The following is a 16,338-nucleotide window of genomic DNA, read 5'->3' as shown; positions in this document are numbered from 1 at the left end:
TTTCTTTTACTGTCTAATGGGGATAAATAAGATTATGTCTTAGTGTATACTGAGAGTCAGTTAAAAATAAAAAAAGAAATCTATATGGGAGGCACCTGGGTGACTAGGTTGGTTAAGCATCTGCCTTTGGCTCAGGTCATGATCCCAGAGTCCTGGGATCAAGCCCCACTTCAGGCTCACTGCTCAGTGGGGATCCTGTTTCTCCCTCTGCTCCTGGCTCCTCCTCTCTCTCTCAAATAAATAAAAAAAATCTTAAAAAAAAAAAAAAAAAAGAAAGGTAAGAAAGGTATTTGGTATACCAGTATGGATAAATTGAATGTTCAATGAATAATATTCTGAACAGGAAAAGGTGTAACACTTTGAAGGCATCCCTTTCATTGATTTTTTAAAAAAAATATTTTATTTATTTATTTGACAGAGATCTCAAGTAGACAGAGAGACAGGCAGAGAGAGAGGAGGAAGCAGCTTCCCTGCTAAGCAGAGAACCTGAGGCGGGGCTCCATCCCAGGACCCAGAGATCATGACCTGAGCAGAAGGCAGAGGCTTTAACCCACTGAGCCACCCAGGCGCCCCTCATTGATATCTTATTAACATTCTCATTTCCATGTCCAGTTGTCCTACTTTCCTCCAGATAACAGTATAAACAACAAGAAATCATCCTTAATTTTTTCCTCTGGATCTTTTAAAACAATAATTGGGATTGTTTATACTTTATTTTAAACTTTGAAGCTTTGCAACCCAAATTTAAGTCACATTAATTAAAAAAATTAAGAGAGACGTGGCTGGCCTGGTTGTTTCTACAAATCTCTACCTCAATGAGAGAAGTAGGTTACATATGTCAACTATAATACTATTAGGGATGTTCTTGTAAATGTAATTATCAATTTGTTTCACAAACACATACTTTTTAACCAGATTAGTGAGATGATAAATGGGTAAAGACAATTGCACATTCTAATGCAAACATTAATATTTTACTGATTTTATATTTTATTTCTCCACTATTAATTTTCCTTTAAAAAGCAAGAAGGCTCAAAATTAGGTATACATGTGTTTGTATTTATATATTCTATTTTAAATCTATACTTTGATATATATTATGTTTATTTAAAAAGTTGACAGCCTAATTACATATCCATGATTAAATATCTTACTAGAGAATATTACTCACCATGACTTATTTTTAAATTATCTCATTACTTTGTTTTCATAGCTTGTTAAAATCATTATGTAAAAATGAGTTCTCAATGCCAACAATTTAATCATAGATAAGTTTATTGATAATTTTACTCTTTTACTAGTGTCATCAGGCTATATTTATTTAGTAAAGCACATATTTGCTGAATGGAAATTTAAATTTCTGAATGAAAATATGAATGAATACATGCATAAAGATTTGAAAATTGGTGATTTATTTTTGCACTGTGGCCTGAAGCTGTTGAGGTTATACTCTATGAGTCTAGAAAAAAAAAATAATAACTTGCTTCCATAAAACGGATGCATACAATGAAAAAATGCTGAATGAGGCAAAATGATCGATTATTCCTGCACTGAGTAGAAATTATAAAATGTGGAGAAAGTGTGAATAAAGTCTTTCAAAATTTTCCTTACATGCATGAACTGGATTCTGATTCTTTGCAACATATAGTTCAGCTTCATTAAGAAGTCTTTAATCCAAAGTGTAACTCTCTGTGGCCTCTGAAATCTTACTTCCAATCATTTTATGCCCATAGTGAGAGAGGGAAGAAGAAATATTGCTAAGAATTGAATTTCCCCATCTTCTTTTTATGAAGTCTCCAGTAGCCCTGCCTCATTTAGTCAACATATGCTTGGCTTTAAATGGAACTGAATTGATCTCTAAGGCACATGCCACACAGTCTGGGGAGGGCTCTAAACCCCTAAATGTAATCAGCTGCCACTTCCACAGTTGCCTGATAAGCACTATTGAATTCCAAATTAAGACCCTGAGTATCAGAAAAGAGCAATGAGGGGACGTTTATGGGAGACCGATCTTAATAAATCTATATTTCATATACTCTAGTTTAATTTACAAGGAAATGCTAAAAATAGGACAAGGAAAGGAGATACAAAAATATGCTATACAATTGTTTTATATTTCAGTTGAATGGGTTTGAAGGTGCCCTTAAAATATCTCAGAAGATAAACGAAGTGCATAAATGCTGAAAATTTGTGATATCCCTTTTATACTTCTAAAGTGATCATCAAAGCAGGGAACCATATAAACAGATAAGTGTGCTCAACCTCTCTTTCCATTACCAGCTTGATTATCTTCCACTGCCAATTCCCTGTTTCTATAATTGCTTTTCAGTCTTTTGGTGTAAAAATCCCATTGGGAGAAGATTGTGCTGATGATGACTCATTCACTCCATTTTCTACTCTGCAGCAGCAACTGTCCTGTGTCCAGGAGTGTTGGGAATCCACATTCCCAGAATATTCACCACACGGTGTTCGTCATGGAATCCGCTATTCAAGCTTCAATCGGAAATTCTCTCTAAATGTTTTATTTCTTGAATAACATGATCATAGTAATTGCAATCTAGCAAATGGGTAAACAAGTATGAACAACCCCCTACACCAAAATCTTGGGATTTATTTCATATTAGAAGTAGTAGATTGTGCTCTTTAGGCTTTTTACTGTGAAGAGAATTGCTTGTGATATTTTTCAAAATCCTTGGGGTTGTATTTATCTCATAAAAATCTACTAAAAACCAGAAACTGTAATATTTTTGTTGGAAGAAATTTATTGTTATATTCCTTTTTGTGATCTATTCTTTCCACCTTTTTCCTCTGTCCTCATCTAAGTTGTGTTTTTTTGTTTGTTTGTTTGTTTTAAGACCGACCTTTCTCTAAAGTTTTGTATCAAAGTGATTTCTTTTTTGCAGATGGTGGGATGCCCAATAATTATTCCAATTATTCAGATTTATGAAAAAAATCACTTTTGGTTAGAGTTAGTTTTTATTTTTAATCTCATTAGTTCGGTTGGTTTTATAATTCATCTTCATTTCTTTAAAAATAAACTTCTTTCCTTTGCTAAGAATTTTGACTTTTTTAGATTCCACCTATGTGATATTATGTAGTATTTGTCTTCCTCTGACTTATTTCACTTAGCATAATGCCCTCAAGTTTTATCCACATTGTCACAAATGACAGGATTTCCTTCTTTCTCATGGATGAATAGTGTTCCACTGAATATAATATACCACATCACCTTTATCCATTTATCTGTAGATTAACACTGAGGTTGTTTCTATATCTTGGCTATTGTAAATAATACGTCAATGAACATGGAAGTACAGGTATCTCTTCGATATTCTGATTTCATGTCTTTTGGATTCATATCCAGAAGTGGGATTGCTGGGTTATATGGTAGGCCAAATATTAAATTTTGTGAGACCTTCATAATGTTTTCCATAGTGGCAGTACCAGTTTGCATTCCCATCCTCACATCCTCACCAAAACTTATTTTTGATTACTTGTCTTTTCAACAATAGTCATTTTAACAGGTGTGAGTTGATAGCTCATTGTGGTTTGGATTTGCATTGCCCTAATGATGAGTGATGTTGAGCATCTTTTCATGTACCTTTTGGTCATTTCTATATGTTTTTTGGAAGAAAATATTCAGTTCTTCTTCTCTTTTTTTAAAAAATTCAGATTGTTTTTTAATTAAGCTTTTTATTTTAATTCCTGTATAGTTAACATACTTTGTTGTATTAGCTTCAGGTGTAAAATATCATGTTTAAAAAATATAATACTTTTTTAAAAAGTTATTTCCATGACATCACTCTTTGAAAAAGTTTGGGAAGCCTTCTTCTCCAGCAGAGTAGGTATTTGGTATTTTCTTACACTACTTTAAGATACTTGGAAGAATTAATTCTTTTGCATTCAAATAATAGATGATAGATGCCAAATAGATGATATTGATGCCCCTACATTAAATTCTCCACAAAATCTCAGAAATATCACTATATCGTCTGTAAGTATTCATCATTAAATGGGTAATATATACAGCTGATTTGATTTTTTAAAGATTCATTTATTTATTTGAGAGAGAGAGGTGAGAGAGGCAGAGGGAGAGGGAGAGAATCTCCAGCAGACATCTGAGCATGGAGCCCAAGACAGGGCTGGATCCCATGACCCTGAGATCACGACATGATCAGAAATCAACAGTCAGGTGTTTAACCTCCTGAGCCACCCAGGTGCCCCAAAGCTGATCTGATTTTTAACATATTTATTCTGTTTAAGAATTTGTCAAATGATTTTTGTTAAAATTTAAAAATTCAATAAGAAATTTTATAATGCTGATTATTGCTTATTAATTTTTTACAGACAGCAGGAAGACTTTGTGATTTTTAGGCATTTATCTAAATCCAGAAAATATATAATTCTTCTTCCTTTATACTTTTCATTGTCAGTTTTGACTGGTTCTTTTCTTTTGGAAATGCTTATTATTTTCAAATTGGGGCTTGGTGTTTTTTTTTTTCCTGCATGCCCATTGCAGATTCTCACATTTTTCCACCTCTTTATCTATTGTTTTTACATTCTTGATCATGCTTATGTGCAGCAATTTTTTTTAAAGATTTTATTTATTTATTTGACAGAGAGAGACACAGTGAGAGGGGGAACATAAGCAGGGGGAGTGGGAGAGTGAGAAGTAAGCTTCCTGCTAAGCAGGGAGCCCTGTGCAGGGTTACATCGCAGGACCCTGGGGTCATGACCTAAGCCAAAGGCAGACGCTCAATGACTGAGCCACCCAGGTAACCCTGTGCAGCAATTTTTGTGGAAATGTGGATATTTTGGTGCAAGTGTTTGAATAGGTATACTATCAACCAAAAAACTGTACCGTTAATGAATTAACAAAGACCTCTAATCAAATCAGAAAGAATAATTAGGCTATGATAGAGTTTCAGCTGGAAATTCCTCTGCCTGAAAATGGCCATGGTATTCTCAATATCTTAAGGGGCAACTGTTTTGTAATATCATTTTTGGGGGATAGGAGTTCAGCAGGATACTAGAAGCTAAATTTAAATATTAATTTTCCACAGAAAATTAGAAGCTATAATTTTAGGTATAAAAATAATGCTGAAACCATCTTGTGTCTTCTATTATTGACTAAAATTCTTTATTAGGTCATTTACTTTCTATGTAATAATAAGAACCAATTAGATTTATCAATCATACACATCCAAAGTCTTTTTTATCTTAGAAGAACTAAATACTACCTATCAAATTTTTCTCATCCATGTCCAATACTGATCTACATTTTAAAGGTATCATCAGAAAACCAAATGATTAACTTAAGTTAAATCAAATGTTGAATGAAATTGAAATTAAAATAATAGGTACACCACAAAGAGAAAAACTAGAATAAAATATAGGCAGACAAACATGGTTGTCATAGTGCAATCAGTAGCAACAAAATTTTCAAGGAACAGAATCAGTAGCTTGATTCAAAAATGATGGTCTCTTTCCATAATTTGGCTATTGTTGAAATGCTGCTATAAATATCAGGCACAAATGTTCATTGACTGGTAAATGGATAAAGAAGTTGTAGCACGCGCGCGCACACACACACACACACACACACACACAACACAAAATATTACTCAGCCATAAAGAAGAGTGAAATCTTGCCATATGCAGTGATGTGCATGGAGCTAGAGAATACTAGGTGAAGTGAAATAAGTAAGACAAAGACAAATACCATACGATTTCACTCATATGTGGAATTTAAGAAACAAAACAGTATGGGAAGGGGAAAAAAAAAGAGACAGGGAAGCAAATCATAGAGAACAAACTGAGGGGTGATGGAGGGCCGTGAGTGGGGGACAGGCTAAGGGAGGCACTTGTGATGAGCACTGGGTATAATGTGTAAGTGATGAATCAATGAATTCTACACTTGAAACTAATATTACATTGTATGTTAACTGGAGTTTAAATGAAAACTTGAAATTAAAAACAAACAAAAGCAAAACAAAACGATTGTCTCAAAATTACCTTGATTAATAAATTTCAAAGCAATGATATGGTTCTTTCCAAAGTTAGTTCCTGACTATATATATAGTCTCTCTCCATATACATATTATATATAGTCATATATTTATATATTTATAAACATATAGTTATATAAATATATAACATCTACTGCTACTGTCATGTCGCTATATTTTTTATTTCTTTGAAAAATAATTATAAATATGATTTTAAAAGAAACAGTTTTAATTTGTAAAGTAAAAATAATTTGAAATTAAGTCATGTTCTATATTTTCTCCTTTTTATGTGCAGTATTTTAAGATAAAAATCTAATTTTCTGTAAATCTCAAAGTCTTTATTCCTATTTTTATACTATTTATTTGTCATAGTTTTTAATATTTTGTTTGCTTATTTCACTAGTTGAATATTTTGATTGATATATGTCACTATTGCTTATAAGTCACAAGTAGCTGTTTCTAAAACTGATCACGAAACCCAGAAGGGCAGATTAGTTGATTGACTCCTACCTAAGTAGATTGGATAATACTTATTTCCATGGCCAGAGGGTGGACAAGATACAGACCAACTTTGCAGTTAAGCAGAAAACATACAACTTTCAGAGATGAAGTCAAAATTCTGGGCTAGTTGTGAGGGGAGGAACAGATACTTATACTGCTGGATCTGAGATTAGATAACAGGCCAGATGAAGATCAATGCTTTGACCCTACCACTTTTCTAGATAGTCTAGCCAAAGACAAACTGATCATAATCTCCTATGGAAAGGGAAGATAGATAAAGGAAGTGACATGTATTTTGTCTTCCTGACATATTTGCACCAGGAGAGAACCAAAGTGGAGGGGCAATAGTATAAGAAAAATCATAGTCCAAGGGGAGCAGCAAGGAATCACAAATTGTCTCTAGATTGTCAGAAGCAAAGAGTTGTGTCATATCCTTTATCTACAGGTATAGAAATACAGATATATCCATGATGAGCAGGCATGCAATTTTGTTTTTTCCTGCTGATTATGTTATGTTATGATAAAAAATATAGAATAAGAAGGTTGTGCATACCAGTGGTATCAGCACCAAATTCCTGTATCCTTCATGGCAGCAGCTTTATACTGGTTGTCTTTAAGAAGTTAATGATGTTAATTTTTTAACGGGATGTTGTTGGAATCCAAACAGCTCACTTGCCTGACTCCCTGCTATTCTCTGAAAATAGTTTTAGCAAAGGGAACTTGACAGATCATCCTTCTTCTTCATAGTGCCAAGTAACCTGCTTTTTAACATTTAAAATGGCCCTCTTAAGTGAGCAAAATTCACAACTTGACGCCCCATCGAAGAGCAAGTAAACCTGCTGAAAATGATGTGCATTCCTGCTTTGAACTGACCTAGGCAGTGGTTACGCAGATGTAAAGGAGGAAAGAAAATCTCTGATGTGATGACAGAGAATGAGTATATCCAAATGCAGACACTGAAGTCACATTTAGGCTTTGAAACACTACATGCTTTTATCGTTTTGCTCTGAAAGTTACAATGCAACATGTAATCCCAAGTGCACATACCTGGGATCCCCAAGTAGTAGCCAGTAGTGAAATTTGCTTTAAATCCCCCTTTTGCCAACAGCTTGTCAGTGATGAAAAGCACAGTCATTCTGTTGGTGGTTGAGAACACGTCCATTACTGGGCCAGGCCCTGTATACACAGCTGTTCCAATAGAAAACAAGAAAATCACTGAAATAGTCCTTTGCATCTGGAAGAAAGCAAACCTGTTCTTACAGTTCTGTCTTCTAGAGGTATGCAACATGCAACATGGCTGGTCAGGAAGTGACCACATGTGCATAATTGTGTACTTCCTTTTAGATTTTGGACACTGCTTCTAGGAAAGCCAACTTCTCTATTGATCTTTTCCAGGATTGTCTGAAGTTTCTGTGGCTCTATGCTTTAATGATAAATTCCTCCTAATATTTACTGGCTTAGCGCCACTACTCTTCAAACTCCTGTGATTCCCAGAAAAAAAAAAAATTATATGACTGCTTTTAAAGATCTTTATAAAACAATGGGGGTTATAACTTCCCTTAGTAAATTTTTGTCCAAATGCATTTGATATTTCTTGTGAGGTGAATTATTAACCTAAGCTGAAAGATTAGGTTAATTAGAGACAGGTAATATAAACCTAAGTGGTGGTTTTCAAAATGTTTTCCACTAAGTCCTGGGCTTTGGGGGTTTCATAAATAATGAAATATTCTCTACTACACAATAAAGCTTAGGCTAATTAAAAAAATATGTTCACACACACACACACATAATTAGGGAGGGACCGGGGGAGGGGCCGAGGGAGAGATCTGTAAGCATGCTCCCCATCCAGTGCAAAGCCCAATGCAGGGCTCCATCTTACAACCTTGATATCATGACCTGAGCTCAAATCAAGAGTTTGATGCTTAACTGACTGAGCCACCTAGGCACCCCTCATATTATTAGATATTTTATATATTACAATCCTGGAAAGTGATTATGTTTCAAAAAGGCTTCTTGCCTCAATTTTGAAAAATATGATTTTGAGATCCTCTGGAATTCTTGTTTACTTTTCAATAATTGCTGTAATATTAAGAGGTGAAATGATGAAAATGAATTCTTATATCATGAGAAACTGAATTTTCATTAGAAGGACAATATAAAGTAAAAATGGGAAAACAACTCAAAATATGTTTATAACTATGTTTCTCAAAATAAAATTTGAATTTCATCCGTTCTTATTACCATTAGATTCCCATCCCCACTGAGATTTTCATTGTTGATGTCTTCTGTGTGTGGCTCTCAAAATCCTCTTCTAGGTAGCCTGAACTTTAGAACTTTGTGGGATTTTTCGGGAGAACACAGTGTAAGCAGTAATCAGTTAGTATCACTGGGAACCCTCTCTACCACCCTGCCCCCCGTACAGCTATGGAAAGTTCCTTCTGGTCTTCCTCCATTGGTTGCCATGTTCATGAGATTGTATCTTCATTGCATAGCTAGCTGGCCAGGTTTTGTAGGAAATGATTAATATGAGTCCCAAACACAGTTTGATAAAACACTTTTACTTGTGAAGTATGTTGTTTCATGTACTCCAGTTGGCCCTATAAGCATTTTCATAATTTAATGTATTACTTATCAGGAGACACTTTCTTAAAAACTGGTAATAGTTAAATAGAATATTAGCTATTACATTTGATTGATAGTTTTTATTGTGTTACTGTGTATTTTATGAACTACATACAAAAATTTCCTCCAGAATAGTACACTTTTCCCCCATGTGTATTTTGAAAAAAATTAGTAATCAATAGAAGATAGGGAAAAATCAACTTTGGTCAATATTTGAATCATTCTCAGGTACTTATATAGGAGCCGCTGGTCCTAGAGAAACAGGCAATCAGAGCAATAATGAAATGTAAATAAAAAATCATAAAAAATATTTGCATAAAAGAATTTCTTCTTTTAGTTTGATGTGAAACAAAACTGGATTTAATAGCTATTTTTGGAATATGATGTACACATAATGCATATTAAATTGAGTAATATATGTCTTTTAGCTTTTACTCTCCAATGGGTAATGTTTACTGTAGTATATTAATATAGCTGGTTGAAACCACTTATGCAAAAATATTAATTCTGGTTTGCCAAGGATGCTCAAGAAGAATATTACTCTGTCATAATTGTAAACACTCTCATTTTGGAAGTTCCACATAAAATTTGACATGTTATTCTGCTGTTGTAATTTCATTTTGCTAGTTGTAAAAATGATTACAGTTATTGGGAAATGCTCTCTCTATCAATCCAATGTCTTGAGCCATACAACTTTCATAGTATTTAAATCACACTTACCTAAGAGCAAAGAATCATCTTCTCTACCATCTCTAATTTCCACTACATCTGCAATATTTTCTAAGTCGAATTCTTGAAAATGAAGTTGTATATTTTTTCCCTTCTGTGCATTTAAATTCCAAACACCTTAAAAATAATACATGACAACACAGGTTAGAATACTCTTCTTTTGACTTCCCTCAAAAGCTTCTCTCTCTCTCGTGAGAATTTCAAATTTCTCTGAATTTTTCATGATCCTCTCAAGTCCCTCCTGCCTTTTCCCTTATTGTTAAAATAGCTTGGGCATTTTGTAAAGCCTGACAACTTATCTACATCTTGATCTAGACTATGTTATGTTTGCTGCTTCTTTTCTCATTTCAGTGCCTAACAAATAAAGTGCCCAATGAATACTTATTTCATAAATCAATAAATTCAATAAATTTCTTTAAATTGTTCTTTTAATATCCCACTGACTTTCAGAATGCTTAGATCGTTAGGTTGTGCAAATGATATGTTTAAAAGATGTCTTCAATGTGAAGTAAAGATGATAATCTCTGGTTCCCCATACAAGTCAAATGAGATTCATGGCTGTTTATTTTTTGGATCAGATAAGTCCCTGAAATTGTGGCTCTATTCCCCATGAAAGTGATACTTCCTTATCTCTGGGTCATTTGAAGGAAGGAAAGTTGACATTTTCTAAACAACACATTTTTCACTGTCATTAGGGGACTTCATTTACTGGTAGATTTCCCCATTTTTGCTATCTTAGGTATGGCCATGAGAGGAATATGCCTGTTTCCCAGACCTACTAAAGTGGCAAATTTGTAGGCCAGGCTGGGGAACTGGCACTTTTAACACAATTTGGTAGGCTGTACTGGTCCTCCAGTTAGGAATATTGACCAAGCGATAGGCTCTGTGCAGTTTTATCAAACTATTCTCCCAGACTTAAGATTTTTAGTAAATCCTCATTATTTCATCTTAAAAAAAATATTTACTTATTTGTTTTAGAGAGAGAGAGAGTGTGTGTGCAAGCAAGACAAGGGGCAGAGAGAATCCTCAAGCAGACTCCCCACTGAGCGTGCTACCTGACATGGGTGGGATTCAGTCTCAAGACCCTGTGATCATGACCTGAGCTGAAATCAGGAGTTGGGTGCTCAACTAACTGAGCCATCCAGGCACCCCATCTCATCTTTTATACATTATCTAGCTACATGCTTTATTGACACTAATTATATTTACAGAGGTGTGGATGTTACAACTGGCCCTTTTCTATACTTTTCACTGACTTTATGGAATTACGGACTTGTTATATGTAATACAGACATTATATGCATAATCAAGAAGAGTGATTAAGGCAGTAGTACCTGGAGTAAGATACTTTCACACTCCGGTTTTATTCAATTTTTAAATTTGAGATTATAATAATAGCACCTGCTTCAAAGAATTATTGTAAAAATTGAACTGAAATAATATATTAATCACCAACAGAGTGCCTAGCATAAAATAAATGCTAAATAAGTAATTATTACTGTTATTGTTGTTATTATATTATGCAGTCTACTAGATGTGGTAGGTGTACTGAGGTTCGGCAAATTTATAGTCAACTTTGCTGTGTCAAAGAGGGGAGCTAGCCTTGACAAATACATCTGTTTTTCATGGCCTGGGAGAAAATGACTCACAGAAAGCCTGGTTAGGGTAGTTGTTTGGAAAGTTCATGGAAGTGAATGTTGTATTTGGCTCCCACAGTTCAAAAGGTCCTCCACAGTCCGCTGAAAAGGAGAAAAGGGAAACAATGTAAAATCACTAGTAACACAATGCTTATTTCAGAGAGATAAATGCCAGCAAATTCCCAATTATTTGGATATTCCCAAAATCCAATCTGGTTTTGACAGATAGAATTTATAGATTGTTAAAAGAAAATCTTGCAACCTAAGTACAGGAAAACTATAGGTTAACAGGTCTCTTGAGAAGAACTTTGCAAAAGCTTAAATACCATTAAGTTCTTTGAATCTCTACAGTGGCATAATCGTGTGGAGCATTTCCCAAAATTATTTCAGCAAGGAATAATTTTGCTGAACATCTGTTATAAATAGGCTTTATGAAATAAGGTATCAACTCCCTGCTAAAGAAAATAGAAATATAGAAATATAGAAAATGAATCTTGATAATGGAAAAAATCTTATATTTTACATTCTCTTGAGAAAGGAGAGTAAATCACTCATTCTGCTATTTCTTTTTTTTTAATTTTTAAATTTTTTTATAAACATATAATGTATTTTTTATCCCCAGGGGTACAGGTCTGTGAATCGCCAGGTTTACACATTTCACAGCACTCATCATAGCACATACCCTCCCCAATGCATTCTGCCATTTCTTATGTTTTCTCTTTCTTTTTGCTTTTCTACTTTTTTCTCTACACCCCTCCCCCCGAACTTTTTTTTTTTTTCTTTCAGTAGAGAGGGAGCTTCACTGTCCTGTATACTAAGATGTCTTAACTGTTAAGAAAGGGAGACAAACAGAAACTCCTCTTGCTAAATAATTGCTCAAGACTGGTCTGTTACCTGACATTGCCCAGGAGTCAGGTTAGGGAAAAACTTATGAGACAAAATTCTAGTTAAAACTAAGATTTTAAGTTGACAGATTAACTTTATGAAATTCTTAACCTACTTTATATTTTTCTCCCTGCTTACTCAAAGAAAATTCTAAAGTAGTATAAAAAATCAACTACTTAAAGGATCCCAATTCTATCTTATTTGTATTGACATGTTACATTTAAAATCAAAAGAATAAAAGTAACCTAATTGCAAGAACACAGGGAACTGAGATAAGTTACATTTTTTTCTATTTAAAGGCAGATGATGCTAAAGTTATTTACTCCCAGTAAGATAGAAATCACATTATAGGAGAGAGAATTGAATGTCTTTACACCTATAGCAATGCCTTCAATCATACCCTCTTCTTCAGTCCTTCTTTACATGTCTTCTACCTCACTTATGTAGCTCTTTTCAATTCATGTACTCTTCCAAGTTTGTATGTAATAAGCATCTTTAATTTGGGTTTCATGATGTATATAACTGGACAGAGAGAAGTGTTGTGGTTCAACAGTAGGCTGCCATCCCCTCCTGTCCTGTATAGTAGTAGAGTGTGGTCTATCTCTAATGCCCCCTGGGACAGGCTGGTCCACATCCAGATGCATTTAGCAATGCAAAATCTTATCATTTGCAAATTGTTTCCATGAATTTTATCTCATCTGAGGAGAGAACATGGTCTATAAAAGGAAGATGTGTTTGAGCTGGTGGATTAAATTGTTATTCTGAGTTAGCTCTTTGTCTTTTTGAGAGTTGGTTTTCTCACATGTGAAAGAGATATATATTAGAGAGTTTCAGGGTTTGTTATAAAAGTCGGATATAACATGCAGAAAAATGAAATTGGACCATTTCCTTACACCACACACAAAAATAGACTCAAAATGGATGAAGGATCTCAATGTGCGAAAGGAATCCGTCAAAATCCTTGAGGAGAACACAGGCAGCAACCTCTTCGACCTCAGCCGCAGCAACATCTTCCTAGGAACAACGCCAAAGGCAAGGGAAGCAAGGGCAAAAATGAACTATTGGGATTTCATCAAGATCAAAAGCTTTTGCACAGCAAAGGAAACAGTTCACAAAATCAAAAGACAACTGACAGAATGGGAGAAGATATTTGCAAACGACATATCAGATAAAGGACTAGTGTCCAGAATCTATAAAGAACTTAGCAAACTCAACACCCAAAGAACAAATAATCCAATCAAGAAATGGGCAGAGGACATGAACAGACATTTCTGCAAAGAAGACATCCAGATGGCCAACAGACACATGAAAAAGTGCTCCATATCACTCGGCATCAGGGAAATACAAATCAAAACCACAATGCGATATCACCTCACACCAGTCAGAATGGCTAAAATCAACAAGTCAGGAAATGACAGATGCTGGCGAGGATGCGGAGAAAGGGGAACCCTCCTACACTGTTGGTGGGAATGCAAGCTGGTGCAACCTCTCTGGAAAACAGCATGGAGGTTCCTCAAAATGTTGAAAATAGAACTGCCCTATGACCCAGCAATTGCACTATTGGGCATTTACCCTAAAGATACAAACGTAGTGATCCAAAGGGGCACGTGTACTCGAATGTTTATAGCAGCAATGTCCACAATAGCCAAACTATGGAAAGAACCTAGATGTCCATCAACAGATGAATGGATCAAGAAGATGTGGTATATATACACAATGGAATACTATACAGCCATCAAAAGAAATGAAATCTTGCCATTTGCGACAACATGGATGGAACTAGAGCGTATCATGCTTAGTGAAATAAGTCAAGCGGAGAAAGACAACTATCATATGATCTCCCTGATATGAGGAAGTGGTGATGCAACATGGGGGCTTAAGTGGGTACGAGAAGAATAAATGAAAGAAGATGGGATTGGGAGGGAGACAAACCATAAGTGACTCTTAATCTCACAAAACAAACTGAGGGTTGTTGGGGGGAGGGGGTTTGGGAGAAGGGGGTGGTATTATGGACATTGGGGAGGGTATGTGTTTTGGTGAGTGCTGTGAAGTGTGTAAACCTGGTGATTCACAGACCTGTACCCCTGGGGATAAAAATATATGTTTATAAAAAATAAAAAAATTATATTAAAAATCTTTAAAAAAATAAAAAAAAATAAGCTACCATAAAAAAAAATAATTATGAAAAGTGCCTATGCATTACCTAGCATATTCTGTACTGATTTTCAATATGTACTTGTGGATTAAGTAATTATTTTTATTATTTTCATTTTAAATGGACAATATGAGCATTGGAGGTATTCAGTTACTTGTTAATGTTGTGTATATTTATTTAGTATCTAAGTCAAGACTTCAGTTATCTTAGCTTATCCCTCAGTACGTCTTCTTATTAGGTTAACAGAGCTCTACATCATTTCTACCATCTGGTCTAAGCCATAGGCAGGGTTTAGATTGTGTTTCAGTAAGTGCCACTGGATGGTATGTGACAATACTTGTTAGGTACAGACAAAGAGAAGGAGGGCAGAAGGGAACATGAATGAAAGTACTAACAAGTAAGGTCAATGATGGATAGATTTAGAAGGAAGAAGGCACTGTACATAGGGTGCTAAAGAAGGTATTAGAACCAAAGATAGAGTGATGAGGGGGAAGAAGGGCAGGTTTTCTCCTGAAAAGGGTGAAGGAAAGGCCAGATAATTGTATGATCCAATCTCTGAGGTCACTACTCTGCTCTATTATGTGACTAATCACCTTACAAAGAGTTTTGAAGAAATATCTACTACAAACCCTCTCCTCCCACTTATACACAACTCATTTAATTTTAATAATTCTTAGTACCATAAAATGTTCTCTTCAGTTCTCTGTGAAATTAATGGGGAAGGGGGAAGTAAAAAAATTCTGCAGGGGCAAAACTGACATTGCAGATTGCAGATTAGAGAAATCCAGTTCTTGGATTTCATTAGTTTAGACACGGCCAGCGGCCAGTGGATTTGTTTTTTGTTTTGTTGTCTCTGATTTTAAGCCATCATTCTTATTTTCTCCTCAAAGAATGGGAAAATCTCAAAACTGTAGTCTCCTAATAGAGAGAATAGCTGACATTTTGGAGAATGTATTGAATTTTCACATAATTGAACACAAGAATACATTATATTACATGTAGATGAGTAGGTAGGACTTCAATAAATACATATGTAGTATGAAAATGTTGTCAAGTATAATTGCTAATGCCTGTCAAGATAGTTCACTTAGCATTTCTCCACTAAATACAAGTCTTAGAAAATTCATTCTCTTGAAATACTTAAGGATTACTTTTTTATGGGATTGGGAAGGAGACAAACCACAAGAGATTCTTAATCTCATAAAATAAACAGAGTTGCTGGGAGTTGAGGGGTAGGGATAGGGTGGTTGTATGATGGACACTGGGTTGGGTATGTGATATGTGAGTGCTGTGAAATGTATAAGCCTGACAATTCACAGAACTATACCCCTGGGGCAAATAATACATTATATGTTAATAAAAATAATTTAAAAAGAATTACTTTTTTGAAATGAATCTCAGATATAATGTCACATCAAACAACTGACCAGTAAGATATCTCTGATCCTTAGCTGTTAAGATATATCAGTTACTCTCTGTATATAATAACAGTAATAAGGAATTAGAAAAAGCACTTTCATCCATTCTAAATATGAACACAATGTATAATTTAATGGGGGTGTTGCTATAGTAGAAATATAAGATATGCTTCTTAATAGAGGGGCCACAGACTCATAAAATGTACTGCTGGGTACCACAGTCATATTGCAACATTAGATAAGTTCTCTCCACCCAGAGAATGAGAGTCTCTCTGGTACGGGGATCAGTCTCTCTGGTACAGGGAACCCTACTTACTTAGAGTTGTGAAACTTCTTCATTTTCCTTTTTTTTTTTTTGAAGCTGTTCGCTCAAAGATTTGTAT

The 16,338-nt window shown here is 34.8% G+C and overlaps 1 protein-coding gene across 1 annotated transcript in view; it reads right to left on the bottom strand.

The window, feature by feature from the left end:
- TMPRSS15 (transmembrane serine protease 15) overlaps positions 1-16,338 on the bottom strand; it is a 117,101-nt gene that overhangs the window by 45,545 nt on the left and 55,218 nt on the right. The window contains exons 14-16 of the mRNA XM_045088154.1: positions 11,510-11,599; positions 9,852-9,977; positions 7,557-7,697 (exon numbers count right to left, since the gene is read on the bottom strand). Coding sequence (XP_044944089.1) covers positions 7,557-7,697; positions 9,852-9,977; positions 11,510-11,599 — 357 coding nt within the window. The remainder of the gene's footprint in view (positions 1-7,556; positions 7,698-9,851; positions 9,978-11,509; positions 11,600-16,338) is intronic.

This window comes from Mustela putorius, unplaced genomic scaffold, assembly GCF_011764305.1.
Source record: "Mustela putorius furo isolate JIRA1106 unplaced genomic scaffold, ASM1176430v1.1 tig00003834_pilon_pilon_pilon, whole genome shotgun sequence".
In the NCBI taxonomy this organism is placed as follows: Eukaryota; Metazoa; Chordata; class Mammalia; order Carnivora; family Mustelidae; genus Mustela; species Mustela putorius.
This window is presented reverse-complemented; position numbering and strand designations above follow the sequence as displayed.